At 40.3% G+C, this 20,114-nt stretch overlaps 1 protein-coding gene across 1 annotated transcript in view; it reads right to left on the bottom strand.

Moving 5' to 3' along the window:
- grid2 (glutamate receptor, ionotropic, delta 2) overlaps positions 1–19,781 on the bottom strand; it is a gene marked incomplete at both ends in the record, with an annotated part of 509,482 nt that extends 489,701 nt beyond the window's left edge. The window contains one exon of the mRNA XM_083979111.1: positions 19,694–19,781. Coding sequence (XP_083835237.1) covers positions 19,694–19,781 — 88 coding nt within the window. The remainder of the gene's footprint in view (positions 1–19,693) is intronic.
- Positions 19,782–20,114: the final 333 nt, after the last annotated feature.

Genomic DNA, 20,114 nt, shown 5'->3' on the forward strand with positions numbered 1-20,114 from the left:
ACTAAAGACTAAATTTCCGCTGAGAATTTGGTGACACAACTACAAGATTAAATGTCTCCATAAAGCCACAGTAAGCCTTGTTGTATTGTTCAAATCTATATTTTTTTTCATTATAGTGATGTTACACTTAACCAAAACACTTTGCATTACTGTATGTAGTAATCTCCCTGAAGCACTCACGCATATGTGGGTGTAAACGCAACTCAAATCCATGACATCATACAAAAATCTTCATACCGTGATATACACATGATATGACCATCAGCAAGGAGGTAGCACGTGCAGACATGCATTATTTTCACAGTTCTAGTAAATTATCTATATGTTGGCTTTAGACTCTTGCTGCCTTCTAGCCACAATACGTCCTAATCCACTCTTCCTCTTACCACTAAACCTTTACTGAATTACACCATTGTCCTATTGTACATGTCCTGTTATAAGCCCTGCTAACTCCCTTAGATGTGTGCCTGTGTGTGTGTGTGTGTTTCAGACCATGCGCTATAGTTTTTTTTTTTTTTGGTGGGGGGGATAATGACAGATAGACGATTTGGAAATGGAACACAACTCAGAGTGACCTTTCCTTACAAGCCTTTATACGCATACACAGAAAACGCTCCCCTGTGCACTCACTCACACACAGTCACTCAACTGCGACACACACAGGTCACCAGAAATCAGTGGAATAAATAGGACCAAAAACAACAATATCCTGACGATTAGAGCTGGGACCTTCAGACTAAAGAGGATTTGCAGCTTAACTTTTTAAGATTTAGCTACAAGACTTATGCTCAGGACCACAGTGTAATTGAATAAGACATTTGCATAAGGATTACCAGTACCCAGTTCTAATTCTTTTTATTTAATACTGCAAAGAGATATTTTCAGTCAAGTGAAAAATGGTTATAAATAAAAAGGTAAAACAAGCACACACACAGTCTCTTCTCTCCTCTCATTGTGATGTGCTCTGAAGTGTGAAGAAAATAAGCAAAATAGAGAGATTAAAATTATACTCATCCAAATATTGTCTTATGACTTGTATTATGATGCCCTAAATGCAACTGTGCTATTGTGTAAACAGAATGTGTTAAGTACACAAGCTTCCCCTGAAGCTGCAAGCACGACAACAAAGCTTCACTTCACACACAAGTGTCCAACAACTTCTCATTTTATTGAGACTATCTGCATAGACGAGGATGAGCTCGGGGGAGGCAGAGACATGGAGAAATAAAAGGGGTAGTAAAAATAATTTAATGCATCTGCTTTAAGTAAAATATAGATTTATACAGAAAAGCGTAAAGGGAAAGAACAGCTAACCTACCATCCTCTGAATTCGAAAAATGAGTAGTTACCATTCCACAAAGTGAAGTAATAAATAATACAATACTATTAAAGAGTACTTCAAAAGAACTCATTTCTTTCCAACACCCATTAAACTGTCCTTTATTGTTTGTCGACTCCATCCTCTCTGGGCCTGGATGCTACATTAAACAGAGGGACTGAGTTAAGCAGACTGGCACCACAGTGACAAAGAGATGGTCTGATCAGTCCTCATAAACATTTCAGCTCAAAGACATACTGTGGAAGAAAGAGGGAGTGCCACTCCTCTCACAATTCACCCAGTCTGGCATGAATTAAGTGGAACTCAAAAGAGATTTATCTCTTTTAATGTAATCAGATTCAAATGTTCTTGATGATAAAGATTAGTGGACTTAAAGCACTTAAAGAAACATATCTCACAGATACAAACGAGATAGCAAAATAATTTCCATGCATCTAAAGTTGCTTTGAAGTGGATGTCCCTGTCTGGGAATTTTAAGAGCCAAAATGCAAAGAGCAGCAAACATCTCAATATTGCACGTGTACGTGATATGTATACATATTTGTTGCATTATATGGAGAGAAAAAACTGAAATGCTGAGTATTTTGGTTAATGATGCTTTGGGCTTTACTCTGTGACAATACAAAACACTCTTGCACACATTTATAACATTATCATCAAATTTGCTTTGCCATTGGCTCCACACTCTGAGAAGCTGATGTAGCTCAGTTCAGAGTTGGTTTATGCTGAGATAATACCATTTTCTAAATCTGACTACACATACATCTGTACATCCGACTTTGTTATACAACAGAGCAGCGAGGCACACCAGCAGCCACAAACATTTGGATGGCACTGCAGCTTCTCAGGACTGTGAGTCCATGCACACTCTCTTGTTTGTAGCAACGCCATCGGTGGAGGAAGTCTGGAAATATCAATTTTCTGTTTTCCAAATTTCTGACAATCCAATTCCAGTGCACTGCCACTAATGTTATCAGTAGTGAATAATTGTATTTCACTGATCACTCAGGCAAACAAACCATAAATCTTCCTTTCTGACAACCTTTTTACATATTTTGTGATAAAACCTGCAGCACTATCAAATGCTGCTTTCCCTCAAACATATCTTTTCTGACTAGAGCAGACGGCAGGCAAATATGAAGCATGAGAAAGATATGCAGCTAAATACAGTAAATGAAAGCAAGTAAAAAATACAGGCAAAACATCAATATTTACTCGATATAAATCAAACACAGCTAAGGCCAATAAAGACAGATAGCAGAGAAGTGGGCTGGCACAGATACTAAGCAGTTTAATTGGTAGATTGACAATGAAAGCATGCAGATTTTTTTCAAAGTGTAGTCTATAAAATCTTCCACTCCAGTCTGCCTCCGAGTTTAGGAGCATGTGTCAGACCTCTTCTAGTGGAACTACACATTATTGTATTGTCTGTGGTAATAATCTGTGATAGCACTCCTGAATGAGAATCAAGAACTGGTGCTAGTGATGTGGCAGACCTCTGCACATAATACAGGAGGATTCGGAGGAGGCAATAACTCTCGTCTGTCCTTTACAGAACAGACTCTCTTCTCCCTTATTACAGCTATGAAATACTTTGCATTTATAAAACTCATAGCAGGTGAGATGATATTCAGATATTCACTAAGAAAAACAAAAAGGAAGACAATGGAAGATTTGTGAAGCGGAAAAAAAGGTGTGAATTTTCCTTTGATAGTCAGTCAGCTTGCAGTTTTAACGGCCTGGAATGAGGAAAGTGAAAGTGTGGGCAAGAGAGAGGAGAGGTGGAGGAGTGAGACTGACACGGAGGAGTGAGGAAAAACAAGTGAAAAGCAGAGGGTGAACGAAAGAGCCTAGAGGGCTGTCCGCAGCCAGACAGGTTCTAATGATGCCGTCTCAATAACAGATCCCATTGTGCAAGATGTACTGGTTGTGCTTGAGTGTACCCTGAAGCACGATATTTCTGTAACGGTTGCTGGTTGGGAATCATGAGGAAACTATTATCATATTAGTTTCAATACTATGACTTAATGTCAGAGATCTTAAGATCCACAGGGTACACTGAGTGTATATCTAGTTTGAGCGCTATTTTCAATTTCAATTATTTGTGAGGCGCCAAATCATATGACACATTATCTCATGGCACTTAACAGGGTAAGGACCTAACAGTGGGATATCAGTAATAGAGTAGATAGTGTCTAAGCTGGAAAACACACACCAACGGCAATGATTCCCAGTGCCTTTCAATGATTTCCCAGTTTAAAAAGGGTCAAGGTACATCACACCTAACAGTGAAACATTTCCCAGGACCTAATTACAGTACCTTACATTGAACCTCTTTAATCTGGATGCTGTGCCTATTACAATGACTGTGTAATCAGCACAAAAAATGCAGTATAATCAATATGCCAGCCTCCTGGCTACCAGTCCCTATGGCATTCATTGCTGTAAATAACCATGAAGTTTTTATTCGACCTGCTTTAGGATACAAATTTGTAAGCTATTATAAAGCTGTGAATTATGTCACAGTGGGGCAGCTGAGATACAAGCACTGGTAGATTTATTAGTAGCTACACACAAGAGTTATACATTCCCTAGGAATGTATAATTCCCTACCATTTCCTGTACATTGAAAGTGTGAACACTGTCGTTGCCGTCTCCCTCAACCTATGACAAAGCGCCGTTACATCACATGATTTCAGGAGGAAGCCCGCTGATAGTTGAGACCGAGAGCATGGTTGAGAGTTTTTCAAAAGAGACGCAGGGTTGAGGGAGCACAAGATAATCTGTATCTAAGGATAAAACACAATACTGTCATGTCACGATAACTTAGTCGAGCAGAACGGGACATGTCACAAAGGAAAGGGCATTTACATTAATGTTTGCCGAGCAGAGATGGTAAACACCAAACCAGTCCATCCTTCACACTAGGGGTGGTGAAAAAAATCGATAATCGATTAATCGCGATTATTAAATGACCGATTATGAATCGATTATTAATTTTCCAAAAATCGATTATTTATATTTTTCAAAAAAAAAAAAAAAATTCAATTTTTTTTTTTTTTTTTTTTTTTTTAATATTTTTCAGATTGTAATACAAAGGCGAGTCCTCCTGTTACTGGATGTCATACAGGATTTAACCACAAGGTGGAGCAGTCTGTCTGTCATAACAAGAGGCTGTGTAACTGAGCCAGCAGCAAGTGTGTAGGTGCTAACAAGGTGCTAACGGTGCCTGAGCGAGACAAAGATTGATACAATTGAGTGGCGACAGCTTTTGATGTCGCCGCCAGCGCGGTCACGTGGTTCATGTTCCAAACTAGGCTGCCGCTGTCATGTTTTTCTATGGGACAGACAGGGAGCAGTGAGCTTGCTTTTGAAGCATAAAGTCCGCTAGCTTAATGCTAACGTTGTATAATGTAAAACACCATAGACGGGCTAACAGAAATTAGCATCGCTACAACCATAGCAGTAAAGCTGCTAAAAACTGTTTTAATTCTGGCTTTAGCACTGTTAACACGTCACAACATGTGGACAAGCTGGTCTTCCCCCATAAGAATCTGGTTGCTCCAGAGCAATGATTTGATCACTGAAGTTGAAGTTACACAGCGTGCTCTGTTTTTATAACAGTAGGCTAAAGTAAAATGTGTGCAAGCTGGTTGTTCCAGAGCAATATTATTTGATCACTAGTTACGTGTGTTGTGTTCTGTTTTTATGTGTAGCTACATTATCTAAAGCCTACAGTAAAATATGTGTTGCATCTGTCTTTCAAAAAAATAGACTTACTAATTTAAATCTCCTTTGTGACACTTCCAAAAATACAAAGGGTCCATGATCAGTTAAAGTAACTTATTGTAACAAAAAATCCAAGAATCAAAAAATGAGCCAACAAGCAATCAACGCACAAAGAGAAAATTAATCTGTGGTTTTCAATAAATAAAAATAGGCTAATAATAATTCAGCAACTGACTGATAATAATCATAACAATAATCATTAATAATCGAAAATCGAATCGATAATCGTTAATAATCGAAAATCGGTCTGTAATCGAATCGAGACTTCAATAATCGTAATCGAATCGAATCGGGAAATTGGGCCAATTAACCACCCCTACTTCACACACGTCTGTTTTCACTCTGCTCCAAACGCCGCACCGCTGGCAGAGCGTCACGTTTCCATTGTTCCCGAATGTAAAAATGGAACCCTGTAGCCTAACACTAACCTTTAACAGTGGAGACACCTGGCAGTTAGAGCAGACCGATTAATGTAATGATCAAGGTCCGGTCGCGGTCACATAACAAACGGACGTGCACCACCACTCAGGTTCAAAGTTCAGCTGGACCGACCTGAACACTGCTGCTGTGAAAACACCTTAGATTCACCTGCTGTCAGAATTTAGTGCAAACACTTGATATTTTATTTTTTGTGGTTGGTGGAAACAGCATTTCATGAGCGTGCCTTTTTGTAAGACTGTTAGTTGGTGTTTAAGTATGTTCAATAAATGTCTTATAATAACACATGACATGATTAGTCATATTTTCAAATTTCCAGTCAACTGTTAACATTGATCTAATGCAAGGTGGTATGGAATCACACCTTCTAAAACCTACTACTCCATTTATTAATCTGTTACCTATAGAGGCCTGCCATGGCCTTTGTCAGGCCCCCATCACAAAAAACCCTGCCGCCGGCTTAACAAATAAATAATAAACATTTCAATTTCCGGAAATAAAATCATGCCAGAGAATCGTGATCGAAAATCTTGATTCACATTTTTCCCAGAATCGTGCAGCCCTACAGCGCACTTACAGCCAATGGAGTATTTTCACAGTGCAGTATACTGGTATTTTTAGATAAATAAAAGATCTAAGTACTTCTTCCTTCCACAGAGATATTGTTTTGTGTTAATCCATTTTCAAAGAGTCTCATATTTTCTAAGGTAAAAGCTGCCCCGTCTTAGCCCATATTGATGGTGTTGATAAAAGACCTTTGAAGGAAACACTACGTATAGTCCCCAGGGAGGAATCATGCTAGCTGCTATTGACCACCCAGACCACAGACAGCACGGTGGCTGAGTGAGACACCCAAAGTCATGCAGGGATGAACATGTTACATCTGATGCATCAAGTATTGATGCGTATGGTACAGGGAGAGATACAGCTAGTGCTTTGTCTGGAAATGGGAGGAAGTCACCAGGATAACTAGGGGTGGGTGTGTCCTCCTCTTGAGGGGTCACAGGCACAGAGGCAGTCGAGGGTTAATGGATGACATGGCTGGAGTGTACATTTTCCGCCTAAACTTAGTCTGCACATTTTGTAAAATCTATCTTGAACATATGAAAACAACAACTTAGTGATCCTCTCTGTGCAGCATTAAAATTCAGCCATATGAATAGATTAAAATGGAGATGATTTGTCACAGCCGGTTTTTGATTATTCAAAGCATGAGCAACTCTCAAACATACAGGGGAAATTTCCATGACAATGCAAATGGCTGACATGCTTATATGACTCTCTTAGTGATGATCAACTGTTAATTACACTTTCGAGACATGTCACAGTGTTAAAGGGGCAAAGCAAAACAGTAATACAGTTAAACCTGTTTCATATTCTTATCCCATAGTACTGTTTGAATGGGCATTACAGCCTACTCCAGCTACCTACTGTCCCTTGTGTTATCATCTGTCTATCATATTTATTATTACCTAATGTTGTTTGCAGTGCATGCAGCGTCTGCATAAATCATTTCACACTACAGCTTTTTTAGCCTCAGGAGCTGTGTTTCTGCAATCCTTTGTGTTGTACGACACACAGTCCACCGACTGGTAGAGTGCACATGTTGAGCCTGAACGATGAGAAAAGTAACAAAGGTACGTTATGTTCACTCATAATGTATTTGCACTGTTTCATTTTATTAGAGAAGTTTGCACCACTAATGGCACCTCTAGAGCAGTGAATAGAACAGTAGGTTTTCTTTGAGTGTGATATTCATTTCAGCCAACTGCAGATGGCGATTCAGGGTATTAGTGGAAACAAAGGTTAGAGTGTGCTGTGTGCTGTATGCAGCATGTGTGGCAGACCGACAATGGTCTAACCCTGATTTTATAACTGTGATATGACTTATTGGGACTCAGCTCACAACCTACATCTGGAAATCCTCAATAGTTTAGCTTTTATTAGTTTGTTTCTGATTTCAAACATACGTCACATCACCTCATTACCAGTTCCTTCTCTCTCTCTTTCCCTCTCTCCTGCTCTCTCTGCTTGGAGTGTTTTATGTTTATTTAGTGTTTTATGTTTATCTGCCTCAGTTAGTGATAGCGTGACATTTTATGAAAGCAGTTTACATTACATGTAGTCTCCTTCTTTTCACTCAGTTTTAAAGCAGACAGGAAAAGCACTCTGCTGACCAGTGATTGAAGTACCATCTACTCAATCAGTGACATTCACAATTGTAGGGCTAGCCAATAAAACAAACTCCACTGAGTAGCTGTATGCGTCAGTCACTATAATACACTGGCACATTCAGTGTGCCGGGCAATTACCACATGTCTGATGAGACAAATGCCTGTGATATGCACCCACACGTATACGTTTTTGCTCCGAGACCTATAGATTAATTTTCATTGTGACTGTGTTTCACATATTCAGTTGCACTTTGGCCGCACTGGCTCATTTAATCAGGGTTATAGCTGCAGAGGCAGACTGTGGTCTGAGAGCCAGGCTTTTCCAGCCTTGACATACACACAATTGGTTTACTGTAGATGAATCAAATGTGTGGTAGGCTACACATTATAATAACATAACAGAAAGAGGCTGTGCATAATCCGCCATTTATTGAGATCTCGCTTTCTCTTTTATTTCTGATTTTAGAAGTTTAACTACAATTATGAATGTTAAAATAAGAGACTAACCATAGTAATCCAATATTGTAGGCATGATAAGTAGTAGTAGGCCTGAGGCAAGTGGTCACTTGCTCCTTCCCTGCAAGCAGGGGAGAGAAACAGAAAAATGCAAACGACATGCAAATGGCTGCTCTTACTGATGTTTTCCCTCCAATTTGTAGATTTTCCGTTTTGGACCCTTAAGGAACACAAGATTGAAAACTACAGTCCAGATGGGCACATGCAGGCGGCTTTGTGACGTGTTGCCAAGTGTGTCAGACACAACAACAAACAGCATATTACAATTCCACGACAGTGATTAGCAAAGTGTTTAACACCTCTCAGTTATGATGCCTGTTTCTGTAATCAGTGACAGCATACTAAACATCAAGGAGGAGGTGGAGATAAAAGAGAGAGAGGAGAGTGATGGGGGTGGGGTGGGGGGAGGACGAGGAAGAAAATCTAAGGGCAAATGCAGTGCAGACACAGATGACAAAAACAAAAACACAATTTAGAGTATAAAGGTAAAGAAAGCAATTGAGGAAAAAGCCATAAGATGAGACAATATCAGAAAAGCTGAGGGAACACAGAGGAGTGACAGACAGTGGAAGTGAGACTGAGAGAGTGAATAAAGTCAATAACAAGAGAAAATGCCTGTACCGTATGGGGTACAATAAAAGCATAGCAGAGAATTTGACTGATAGCAGGGACAGACCACTTCTGTGGAAACCCATTTGGTACTGAAATGAAACAAATATTCAACAAGAACATACTTGCATAAATTAAAAATATTAACTGTGACCACAGAGCAAGTAACACTCAGCCAATAGCAGCGGAGATAAGATGTGTAACACACAAGAAAACAAAACATAAACATAGCCTAATATTTTCTAAAAGGTAGGATTAAAAGACATTAAGGTGTCATAGTTCAACTTTGCAATTATCAGTTTTGCACCACAACTTCTAACTTTCATTGCATAATCAATTGTAGGTTTATACGTAATAAAATGTAGGTGCTGCTGGTTCAACAATGGTGCCTATGTGATGACATGTTGTATTTGTCATAAATTTAACAAAGACAAGTAGCAAACTTGTCATCGACCGTATTTGATTATAAACAATAACTTGTTTTTCCTTGAATGTGCAATAAAATTTTGTCTGTCAAGTCTTTTAACTGTGCATTGAACAGCTTACTCCATACGTATTCATTATTACACATTGCCGACTTTGTGTTGTCACATTTTATTTACATAAAATGCATTGAACTTTTCGATCTTAAATAATACCAAAAGCAAAAATAGAAACACAGAAAAAAAAAATCAAAATGCTATGTTATTAAGCATGTGCATAATTTCTTAGCAACGTTTATTATTTATTTTCCTGCTATTTCCTGTTACATCAAGTTCATGGCCAAATATCTCTATTCTTTACTGTTCTATGAATTATTTATGAAGCAATACAAGATGAGGAGGAGGATGTAGGTTTTAAAGTTTTACACGTGTGCAGATTTTGTTGCGACTGTGTGGGTAAATTTTGCTCTCTGTGCATGTGTGTGTAAATGTTTGTTAGTTAATGTGTGTGTACACATTGTAGAACAAACTACCAGTGCCATACTGCCTGTGTTTTACAGTGCAATGAAAAGCAGCCTGCTCATGATTTTTGTCAAGGGAAGTAATTCAGAGGAGAGAGAAGTACTGCCAGCAAATTAAACTGGCGCTTACATGCACACATATCCATGAAGACTCAGTACACGCCCACACACATACACTGGCATGTGTCCATATAGACAGAATGCGGTCAGGAGATGAGTTCACAAATAGGCAGTATATGCACACTGTTAAATGTGTGAACATGCTCACATGCATGCATGATGCATTCCCAAATATACAGCATATGAAAACACATTTTATGTACATTCATGGCACCCTTTGCTCCAGTGACACACAGCTCAGATTTCTGGAAGATGAAGACAGCATTTGTGTCAGCAGATAGACGGTGAACAAGCCCATGAAAAAGAAAAGCAGAGAGGGAGGAGAGGGCAGCCTCAAATATTCACTCTACTTATTCACTCTACAGCAGAAAGTACAAAATGGATGAACACCACACAAAGACACCTACACCCATATATATGTACAGTGCATGCCATATAAATGTACAACCATGTGTGCGCACACACATACACACACTCAAAAAAAAAAACACTGACAGCCATGCTAGTCACTGGCAAGAAAATTCTACTTCCTTTGAAGTTTCCCTCATCATTAGCATGATTACACAGACCTAGTGCACACCAAGCATTCTTCCCGAGTAAGACTCTCTGCATACAAATGGCTTCACTCGACTGAGTTCCGCTGTTTGTTCAACATGTTTGTATTTTGCACTTCTTTGAATAGTAATTGCCAGATAGTGTGATTAATTCCTCAGTGTGTGGCACTGGGATTGGCTAGAGAGCTCTGTGTTGTATGAATTGTCCCTGTTCTGGTTTTATGGTATTCTTTCAAGACGGAGCCCCACTACATACAGATGTCTAGAACAGGTGTTTTACTGCTGAAGAGCAAACGTCCAGTATCTACTGTATAACCAGTGAGCTGTCCTTAATGTGAAAACATAAAATAAAACTAAGAGTACATAGCCAAAGCAAAAGCATCCTCCTACATTTTTAATACATTGTTTGGTTAAGTGTGTCTGTGTGAATAATCTATACAGTATGCATGCTTCTGTGCTCACAGAGGTGGTTTAAGTCAATCTCCACAAGAAGCAGGATGACACCTGTTTTAACAAGCAACAAAAGGGTCTTGTCCTCAGATGACATTAAGTATGTGCGACTCTGCGTGTGGCAACTGGATAAACACAAACACACGATACAATCATCCGGGAACAAGGGCCTGTGTAGTACAAGTCCTTCCCGGGCCATCTGGTCTTTTCTACCTGCATCACTGACTGCTGCAGTAAGATGAAGCACCTTTGGCAGAGCTGTGCTGTCTCTCCTCAGACAAGCAATCATACTTCTTCTCACAGCTACCCGTCAGTCCATCTCAACCTCAGACACACACACACACACACACACACACACACACACACACACACACACACACACACACACACACACACACACACACACACACACACACACACACACACACACACACACACACACACACACACACACACACACACACACACACACACACTTTCTCTCTGTGGCCTGGTTAAGGGTTCTGCCTCAGTGACCAGGTACAGAGCTACTGTCTGTCTCTTTCCCTCACAAGAGGATGCACAACAGTCTCCCATATCACAAAAAACGTACAATCATCATGTGAATCATATTCACACGTACACACACAAATAAAACTCCAGTGTTCATGCACACGGAAATGTGAGGTGCTAAATCTTCCCAGTCAAAGATAGCGTAGCCCGGCACAGCTGTCAAAACTCATAGATACATAACTCAAAAGATAGGAAGCATTTAGTACACACTCTCTGGCCCCCACCATTCTGAATCGGTGCATAACTGCAGATTAAAATACATGTGTGCGTGCACTCACACAAACAGAAGTTGATAATTCAAAAGAGGAGGCACTGTTGACAGCTGTGAAACCCATAGACAAAACCAAGCAGGAACAACCTTACACACACTGAGATGTTTAGAAATCCTTTTCCATGGAAATGACTAGAATAGCACCATAGTGCCAGACACACCAGGCCACGTCAGGTCAGAACTCCCTTACTGTAACAAAATGACATGAATTCTATAGCTTAATGTCCACAATATCGTTAGCCTCATAGCATAATTGCCTAAGTCATATTTGAACATTTTCGGGAAAATAGAAAAAACACAATTTCTAGCAAGCGCAATGGTATTTTTTTTTGATAATGTAACAGCAAGTTCAACCAGACCTCTGAACAAGTTTGAAAAAAAAATAAGACACAACATCAACTCTATAACAAAGAAAAGTGACTTAGGCAGAATATGTCATGACTTAGGCAATTTTGTCTCTTACAGTACATATGTATATAATGATAACATAACCAAGTCTAACCTTATCTAAGGTGTTTTAAAGTCTAATCTTAACAAAGTTGTTTTAAAGTTTAACCTTATTCAAGTTTTTTTTTTTTTTGGGGGGGGGGGGGGGGGGGGGGGGGGGGCTGTGGCCCGGCTCAGGCTGCAGCGGCAGCACCATTCATCCTATTAACCATTTTTCTACCATTGCAATGAGTCTGGAAACATTATTTTAAGGCCGAAAAACTCTGCAATATTGCTTTAACCTTACCTAAGTTGTTTTAACCTTAACTAAGTTGTTTTACCCTCACCTAAGTTGTTTTTAACCTTGCCTAAGTTGTTTTTAACCTTGCCTAAGTTGTTTTACCCTCACCTAAGTTGTTTTAATCCTAACTAAGTTGTTTTAACCTTAACTAAGTTGTTTTTCCCTCACCTAAGTTGTTTTAACCTTAACTAAGTTGTTTTAACCATACCTCAGTTGTTTGAACAATATCAAAGTTGTTTTAACCATACCTCAGTTGTTTAAACAATATCAAAGTTGTTTTAACAATATCAAAGTTGTTTTAACCTTAACTAAGTTGTTTTAACCTTAGTTATTTTAAATGTCAAACCTTAACCAAAGTTTTAATTAGATGCTATGTGAACTCCTTTTCAGCTGTCTAATGATGAGGGAGGTCATCATAGTACTGGTGGTCCCAATATTTAAATTAAAATGCATTTGCAGAAATGCTTTTTCATTTTAAGAATGCATCTGCATCATTTGACTGATTAATCAACAACCATACTAGTTGGATTTTCATTTTCTTCTTCATAACTGCATATTTTATGCCATAATAAAAAAACAAAGAGCATTGACAAGGCATTTTGAATTATGTGCACTATTTTGCAGATCATGAGAATGAAAATGCAAATAGGATTGATGATTAAATCAAATAATGCAGCCACATTCTTATAATGAAAAAGAATTAAAGGGATAGTTCACCCAAAATTCAAATTTCACTCATTATCTACTCACCCTCATGTCGACGAAGGGCTGGGAGATTTTCAGAGTCTCGGAGTTACGGGGGGGTCCGCGCAGCAGTATTTGTCCATATAATGGTTGTGAATGGTGCTCACTTTTCTTCGTCCAAAAAGACACACCAAAAAACATCCAAATACCTCCATACTGCTCGTCCCTCTTGTATTGAAGCCCCGACATGAGAAATTGTTCCGAAAAAAAATTAAATAAGTCTATATTTTAAGCTTGTTTGTAGTGGAAGCTCCCAGTGTCTCAGTTCACTGCTCTTCCTGTGCACTGACCGGCGGAACAATTTCTCATGTCGGCTCTTCAATACAAGAGGGACATTACAGACGAGCACTATGGAGGTATTTGGATGTTTTTTGGTGTGTCTTTTTGGACGAAGAAAGGTGAGCACCATTCACAACCATCATATGGACAAATACTGCTGTGCGGACCACCCCCCCCCCCCCCCCCCCCCCCCCCCCCCCCCCCCCCCCCCCCCCCCCCCCCCCGTAACTCCGAGAAGGCAGGGAGGACTCTGAAATTTGAATTTTGGGTGAACTATCCCTTTAATCATCATGATTTAATTCCATATTACCAAGAATACTTATTTTATTTCTAGTCAAAACAAATATCTTTACACTAATATTAAGTTTTGCTAGCATTAGCTAGCTCTTACACTACATCATATCTTGTTGCTGAAATGTGATTACAAGTTTAAACACACAGTTCCTAATCTCCTTGATTGACTGAGAGTACATTTACTGTCTAGAAAGTTGAAGGAATGAACCAGTTTACCAGATGAATCGAACAGAAGATCTAATGCTTCACTTATGTTCAACTTTCGTGTGCAATCAGCCATCTTTGTATATAGCGGCAAAATTGCCTAAGTCAAAAAGATGACTTAGGCAGATAGTGATTTTGGACTCTAAAAAGTCTTCTGATTGGTTGAGGACATAGCCAATAAGGCAAGGTGATGCAGCAGTGGTAGGAGAGGAAAGTTAGGCAGATATCTCAATTTGGCCAAAAAATGACTTAGGCAATTATGCTATGAGGCTAACGATATGATACTGTGAACTGCACTACAGAGAGTATCCAGATGAAAAAACACAACACATTTCCAATACAAGAAGAGTGTGGAAGATAGTTTCTATAAAAAAGACTAAAAAAGGCTGCCCTGATTTTGCAGATTAGGTGTTTTCTGATTGTGTTGGTGATTATTTGGTGATTTGGTTAATGCAAATACTGTGTTGTCCTTTTTAATGTAGATTCCAATAGTGAACCCATCCATTCCAACACTAAAATCATTCACTGTTTGGAGTTTGCAAATGAAATCCCACAACTCGAGTCATTTGCATTGGCTGTCATTTCCATTTCCATGGAAGTTGTGGGTCAAAATGTGCATATTAAACAACGGTCCTAGAGATGGAGCAGTAAAAGAATGGATCTCAGCGGACCTCAGTAATTAGTCTAATGTCACATTCATTGGCCCAATTTTGGGCCACACATGCTGGTTTGGGGTAGCCAGTTCTTGACAAACTAAGCACTAAAAGACAGAGAACAGCAAATAATGACATAAAGCAAGGTATCTTGTGTATACACACACACACACACACACACACACACAACTGTCCTCCTCCTTTCTGCAGAGCAACAAGCCTTTAATGTTTTGTGAAGTCCTTGAATAAAATGTCAACATTTTAAATGACTGCAGAGGCAACACGGTCTGTTAGACCAAATCCCTCCAGAATCAGATTTTCTGTGTTTTCTCCTCTAGTCAGCATCAATTCCTACATTGTCACAGCAAGAGAGCACTTGAGAACTGTTTCATAGGTGCTTTTAAAAGTTCGACGATTCAACTATACAATGTCTGATTTACAAGTGTACTCGGATGCATCTATTAACACCGTGTCCTTTACAAATTTCATGGTGTAGTGCCAGATCAATGAAGCCCACTGAGTGTTGCATTAGGACTTCAGGTATAATAATGTAGGTAGAGATTACAAGCAGAGCAGATGTTTGCCGCCCACAATGCAAGGTATTGTCATAAATCTTGCCAGAAATGCTTTTGAATATTTTATTGATCAAGAATTAGCAGAGACTTACTTCTGTGATTAACTGCACAGTTTTATCGCCTGAAAAAGTGTTGGCACTTGCAAGATAACACATCATGACGATCCATTTTTTCCACCCTCCTCTTCATCTAAGTGCTCGTTCATTCATTTTCTATTTTGCTGTGATCTAGCCAGGAGCTATAAGAGGAGACAAAGCCTATAACTGTGTAAGGCATCTGTAATATGTGGCTGTAGTGCATAATGACATTGGGTCACATGTGGTCATCTCATATTCACTCAGATATTCCGTGCCCTTGGCATTTGAAACGTGTTAACAACTCCAAATGATATTAATCTCAGACCAAGCACTAAAACTCATAAGTACAGCCAGGACAAATCTAATATACTGTATCTCAGTGATTGGTATCAAAATGGTGACTCAGTGTGCATGAGAGAGAGGGGGGGGCAGACAGAGAGAGACAGATAGAGAGAAAGAAAGAAAGAAAGAAAGAAAGAAAGAAAGAAAGAAAGAAAGAAAGAAAGAAAGAAAGAAAGAAAGAAAGAAAGAAAGAAAGAAAGAAAGAAAGAAAGAAAGAAAGAAAGAAAGAACTCCTTTGAACCAGGCTCACTGACTAGCGTCTTTCCCTCATCTGTGAAGCATGATGAGCCAGTGGATGCACTCTGACACGGCATGGCTAAAAACCAGTGTGACTCCAATGTGAGGACTTAATCTGGGTGCATAAATCACAGTGACTTTCTGAGTGTAACTAATCAAGAACACACAACCCTGCACACTTGCACACAATCACTCTGTCTATATATGTCGCTCTCTTTTTTTCTCTCTGTCTCTCACACACACACATGCAGAATCCATATGACCATGCCCTCACAAAGCAGAGGGTCATTGCCATTCAGCACACGATGCAGTGAGGGCCAAGAGGCAAGCGAACTCCCCCCTTCCTTCTGCATGCTGATCATTAGAGAGAGAAAGAGGAAAGAGAGTGAAAACGTCTGCTGGTCACTGCTGTTGGTATCACCAAAATAATGGCAACCCTGTGACAGAATGACACAGGTTTTCAGTGTTGAAAGCTAAAAATGGTAGATGATGACAGCACAAAGTCTACTCCATCTCCCTTTGTTCCCCCTGGTTTCTCTGTCTTTTACTTTCTCTCTTCCATCTTTTCTGCCTTTGATATACATCTCTCTTTGCCCGTCTATCTCTCCCTCTCTTTCCCTCGTTCCATCTTTAGCGGCAACAAAGAGATTAAAGGGGGATTACTTCTGACATGTCAATGTGATGCGCCTGCTGGGTATAGTACTTTTTTTCTTTCTCATGCAGTACTAAGTCAATATGATGCACACACAGACAGGTCAGCATTGTATGAGTTGGAGATAAGATGGAGTGGAAAAAATAAGTGAAAGTCTTCAGGGGTATTAATTATCCCCCTGTGCAGAAATGCACCATTGTAGCATGAGGAGGCCACTGAATTGTCAGTGTGCCTTTTACTCATTTTAAACAATAGCACCTTTTGTGAGAAACACTGACACCAATCATAACATATTCTCCTCTACTCATTTCCACTCTATTGACATCCTCCCTCTTTTATCGGCTGTTTCTGAGGTCTGCTGGAGTAGTGAGGATAAGGAGGGATGGGAGAGGGATAGGGTGTGAGAGATAGATGGAATGAGAAAGGAGAAGTATTGTTTTTGGGGGGTGATAACCTTTTGTTGTGATTTCAAAGTACTTGCGGCGAGCAGGGAAATGAACTATTGATTAGAGATAAGGTGTGAGGAGAGAAGACGCAATGTCTAAAATCATAGCAACCACCAAACACCCACACTGAACCTTTGTCCTCAAACACTCTTGCACACAGAGACACTTTACTGTAGATGCACATGTGCTTGGTTATGCGTTATTAAATTGAGCTGTAACTAACCAGGAGCCAATGAACTATACATTGCTTTAACTGTCTACTCTACTAATTGGAAACCACTCACTGGCCTGGTTTCCACAACAGGGTCAAGGAGGAGTAACAGGGTTTTCTTGTTATCCGTGTCACTAAATTTGCTCCTCAAACATATATCTGGGATTTGTATGGATTATGTTGCAAACTGGAGGTGATTTGAGAGCCTCTCTCTCTGTAAATCCCATGTCTCTACAGCCCAATTTTACTCACTGACTCACAGTTGAAACACGGTGCAGTACAATGTTATGAATTTTTGTATTTATTTGTTGACCTCTATACAGAAAGAGAATGGTAAACATAGACAGTTAATACTATCAAAGGGCATTGGGTAGGGTATTTTTGAGTGTTTAGCTTACACATTAATATTTTTTTAACCCTACAATTGCAGTGTATCAGAGATGCCAAAACATTAACTAAGCTCACATGTTATTGGTAGGTCGCGTAAGACATCATGTCTGAAAACTATAATATACTTTACAATGGGCCTGGATAAACACAAGAGACTGTACATAGAGAGAACACCTTGACCCAGTTTCATCAGCTGACAAGAACCCGAACGTAGTTAGCCAAGAAAGATGCAGATCCCCGTCTTAAATGTCTCATAACCAGCGGGTTTTAGTCACACTGCCAGCACTCATCTCTAAGGAGACTTAAAGTCAGTGAGCACGTAAAGTTCTAGTGTCTTGCTGTGAGACACTTGCAGAACATGTGGCTGCTGCTGGGATCAAACCATCCAGTCACACGGTGATATGTCTAACCAATGGATTACACTGACACCCCTGTAGGGCCGCTATCACAACCTATATGCAGGATGAGGCTTGATGAGCATGTGTGACTTTACCGATATTTCAGCAGCTTTCCTACTGTTTTGCAACCACAATTTGCAGATCTTTCAACAGTAATCCGTGGAAATTGGAATTCAATTAAACTATTGATTCAAAACTAGCTTAATCTAATGTTTGCTTTCAACCTGAATTGATTGGCATAACACCTGCATTTCCCGTTGTCTACAAATGAGGTAATATGCAACGACTGTCAGCTTGACCTGTGTAAATCTCATTAACTTGGCCATGCTGCTGTTATGTGTCTGATATGGGGCATCAGCTTGGTCTACAGCCCAGAGCAGAGACCTACGACTGATCCAACTCCTGGCAAATTGCATTCAGGTAGCTGTTCAATTGGCCTGGACTCTGCACTGTAAATCAGCTGCCCAGGGTCTAAATGGGTCCAAGAGACCAGCCCACCCCTCCTCCTCCCCATAGCAGCATAATGCAGTGAGCGAGATTGCTTTATAATGTGTTACATGTGTGATTGAGTGTGCATATGTCTGAGTGTGACTGTTAAAATATGGATGCACTCATGGCCATGCAATGTGGTGTAAAAAAAAAACAGTAAAGCATGGACAGGTGCTTATCTCTCTCTCTCTTGCTCTGTGTGTGTGTGTTTGGTCGTTACTCTCACTCACACACCTACACATTGCTCTCTGTTTTCTATCGCCCATTCGAGGCCACCGCGTTGAGCAATGATTGTGTGTGCCCACCATCACCACCTCGCGTCCTCATCTCATCCTGCAAGACACGCTCTCCAGCGTCATCTCTCTCTCTCTCTTCTCTCTCTCTCCCTCTCCCCCTCACTGTCTCATCCTCTCTCTCTCCCCCGCAAACTACAGCCGGAGCCGGAGGTGCCGCTACATCGCCTGAAAGAATACGCTCCCTGATGTCGACATACACTCAACACAACAGTGCCACACTTTGCCGGTGGTGGTAGAAGGCAGAAGAGACGTTAGGGCATAAACCGTTTTTTTCCTCCTCCTGGCACTGCAGTAGCTCACAATGGAGGGTTTTAATGCCATTATGCTTCAGGAAAATCTAAAAGCGGAAGATTTGCCGCCGTCCAGGGCAACATCACGCCATGCTAAACCACCTGTTTTTCGTGCATCCTGTGCGCAAATAGCCATTGTTATATATATTAAATACCAAGCAAAAACGCTGCCGTCTCTAAGTGCAGTCCATTTACTTGACATTGCAAGCATTCATTGATCAATTCTTATGAGCGTTAATGGCATTTACAAACACCTGAAAGACACGACTACGGTAAATTCTGGGATTGATTCCAGATATGGAATTGATGCTCAATAATTATTCAACTCAGACGCAACTTCACTTGATCCGATGCCCGAAATGGCGCACAACAGATCTGTAGTTCGTTATTTTTAACCAGTGATATAAAGACGTGAACGTGCCAAAAACATTCCAAGTGTGGTATCTACATCCTAGGTGCCATAGAGCATAGTAAAAAGCCACTCAGTGCCACAAGATGTCAAACATTTGCCGTTGATTCTGTGACTGAAGCAGCGCAGCGACATCAAGGCTGAAACCGAAATGTGTTTCCTGAGAGAGCCACAGTGAGCTTTATTGTGGCTGCGAATTATAAGAGAAAAAGCGCAGTAACTCACCGATGTGGATGATTGAATCCGAGAGCACCGACCTCCACTCCTGGCTCCAAAAAACGGCGACGATCAACATAGCCGAGATAACTTTCATGTTGTCCAGATATATTTCCCCCCAAAACCAAAGAAAAACACAGCTCTTTTGAGTGAGAGCGATCAGAGTTTAAATCCCGAGAACCGGAGCTTCTTTTTTTAGTCCATCTGTGAGGCGGTCAAGGAAATTCCCTGTAATCTGTGGCTCGATGTGTTCTTCACTTGACGTTAGAGTGTGATGCTTGTCTGCAAGAGGAAAATCAGAAGAGATCCCCGGGTAGTCACAGACTGGCACCCTGCTGAAATTCCTCCCAACATTAAATCATATTCTGGGCGAGCAGAGAGACGCTGAGCCGCAGAGAAAACAAACCGCATCCAAACGCCGACGCGTTAA

Source organism: Trachurus trachurus (genome assembly GCF_905171665.1).
Source record: "Trachurus trachurus genome assembly, chromosome: 9".
Lineage (NCBI taxonomy): Eukaryota > Metazoa > Chordata > Actinopteri > Carangiformes > Carangidae > Trachurus > Trachurus trachurus.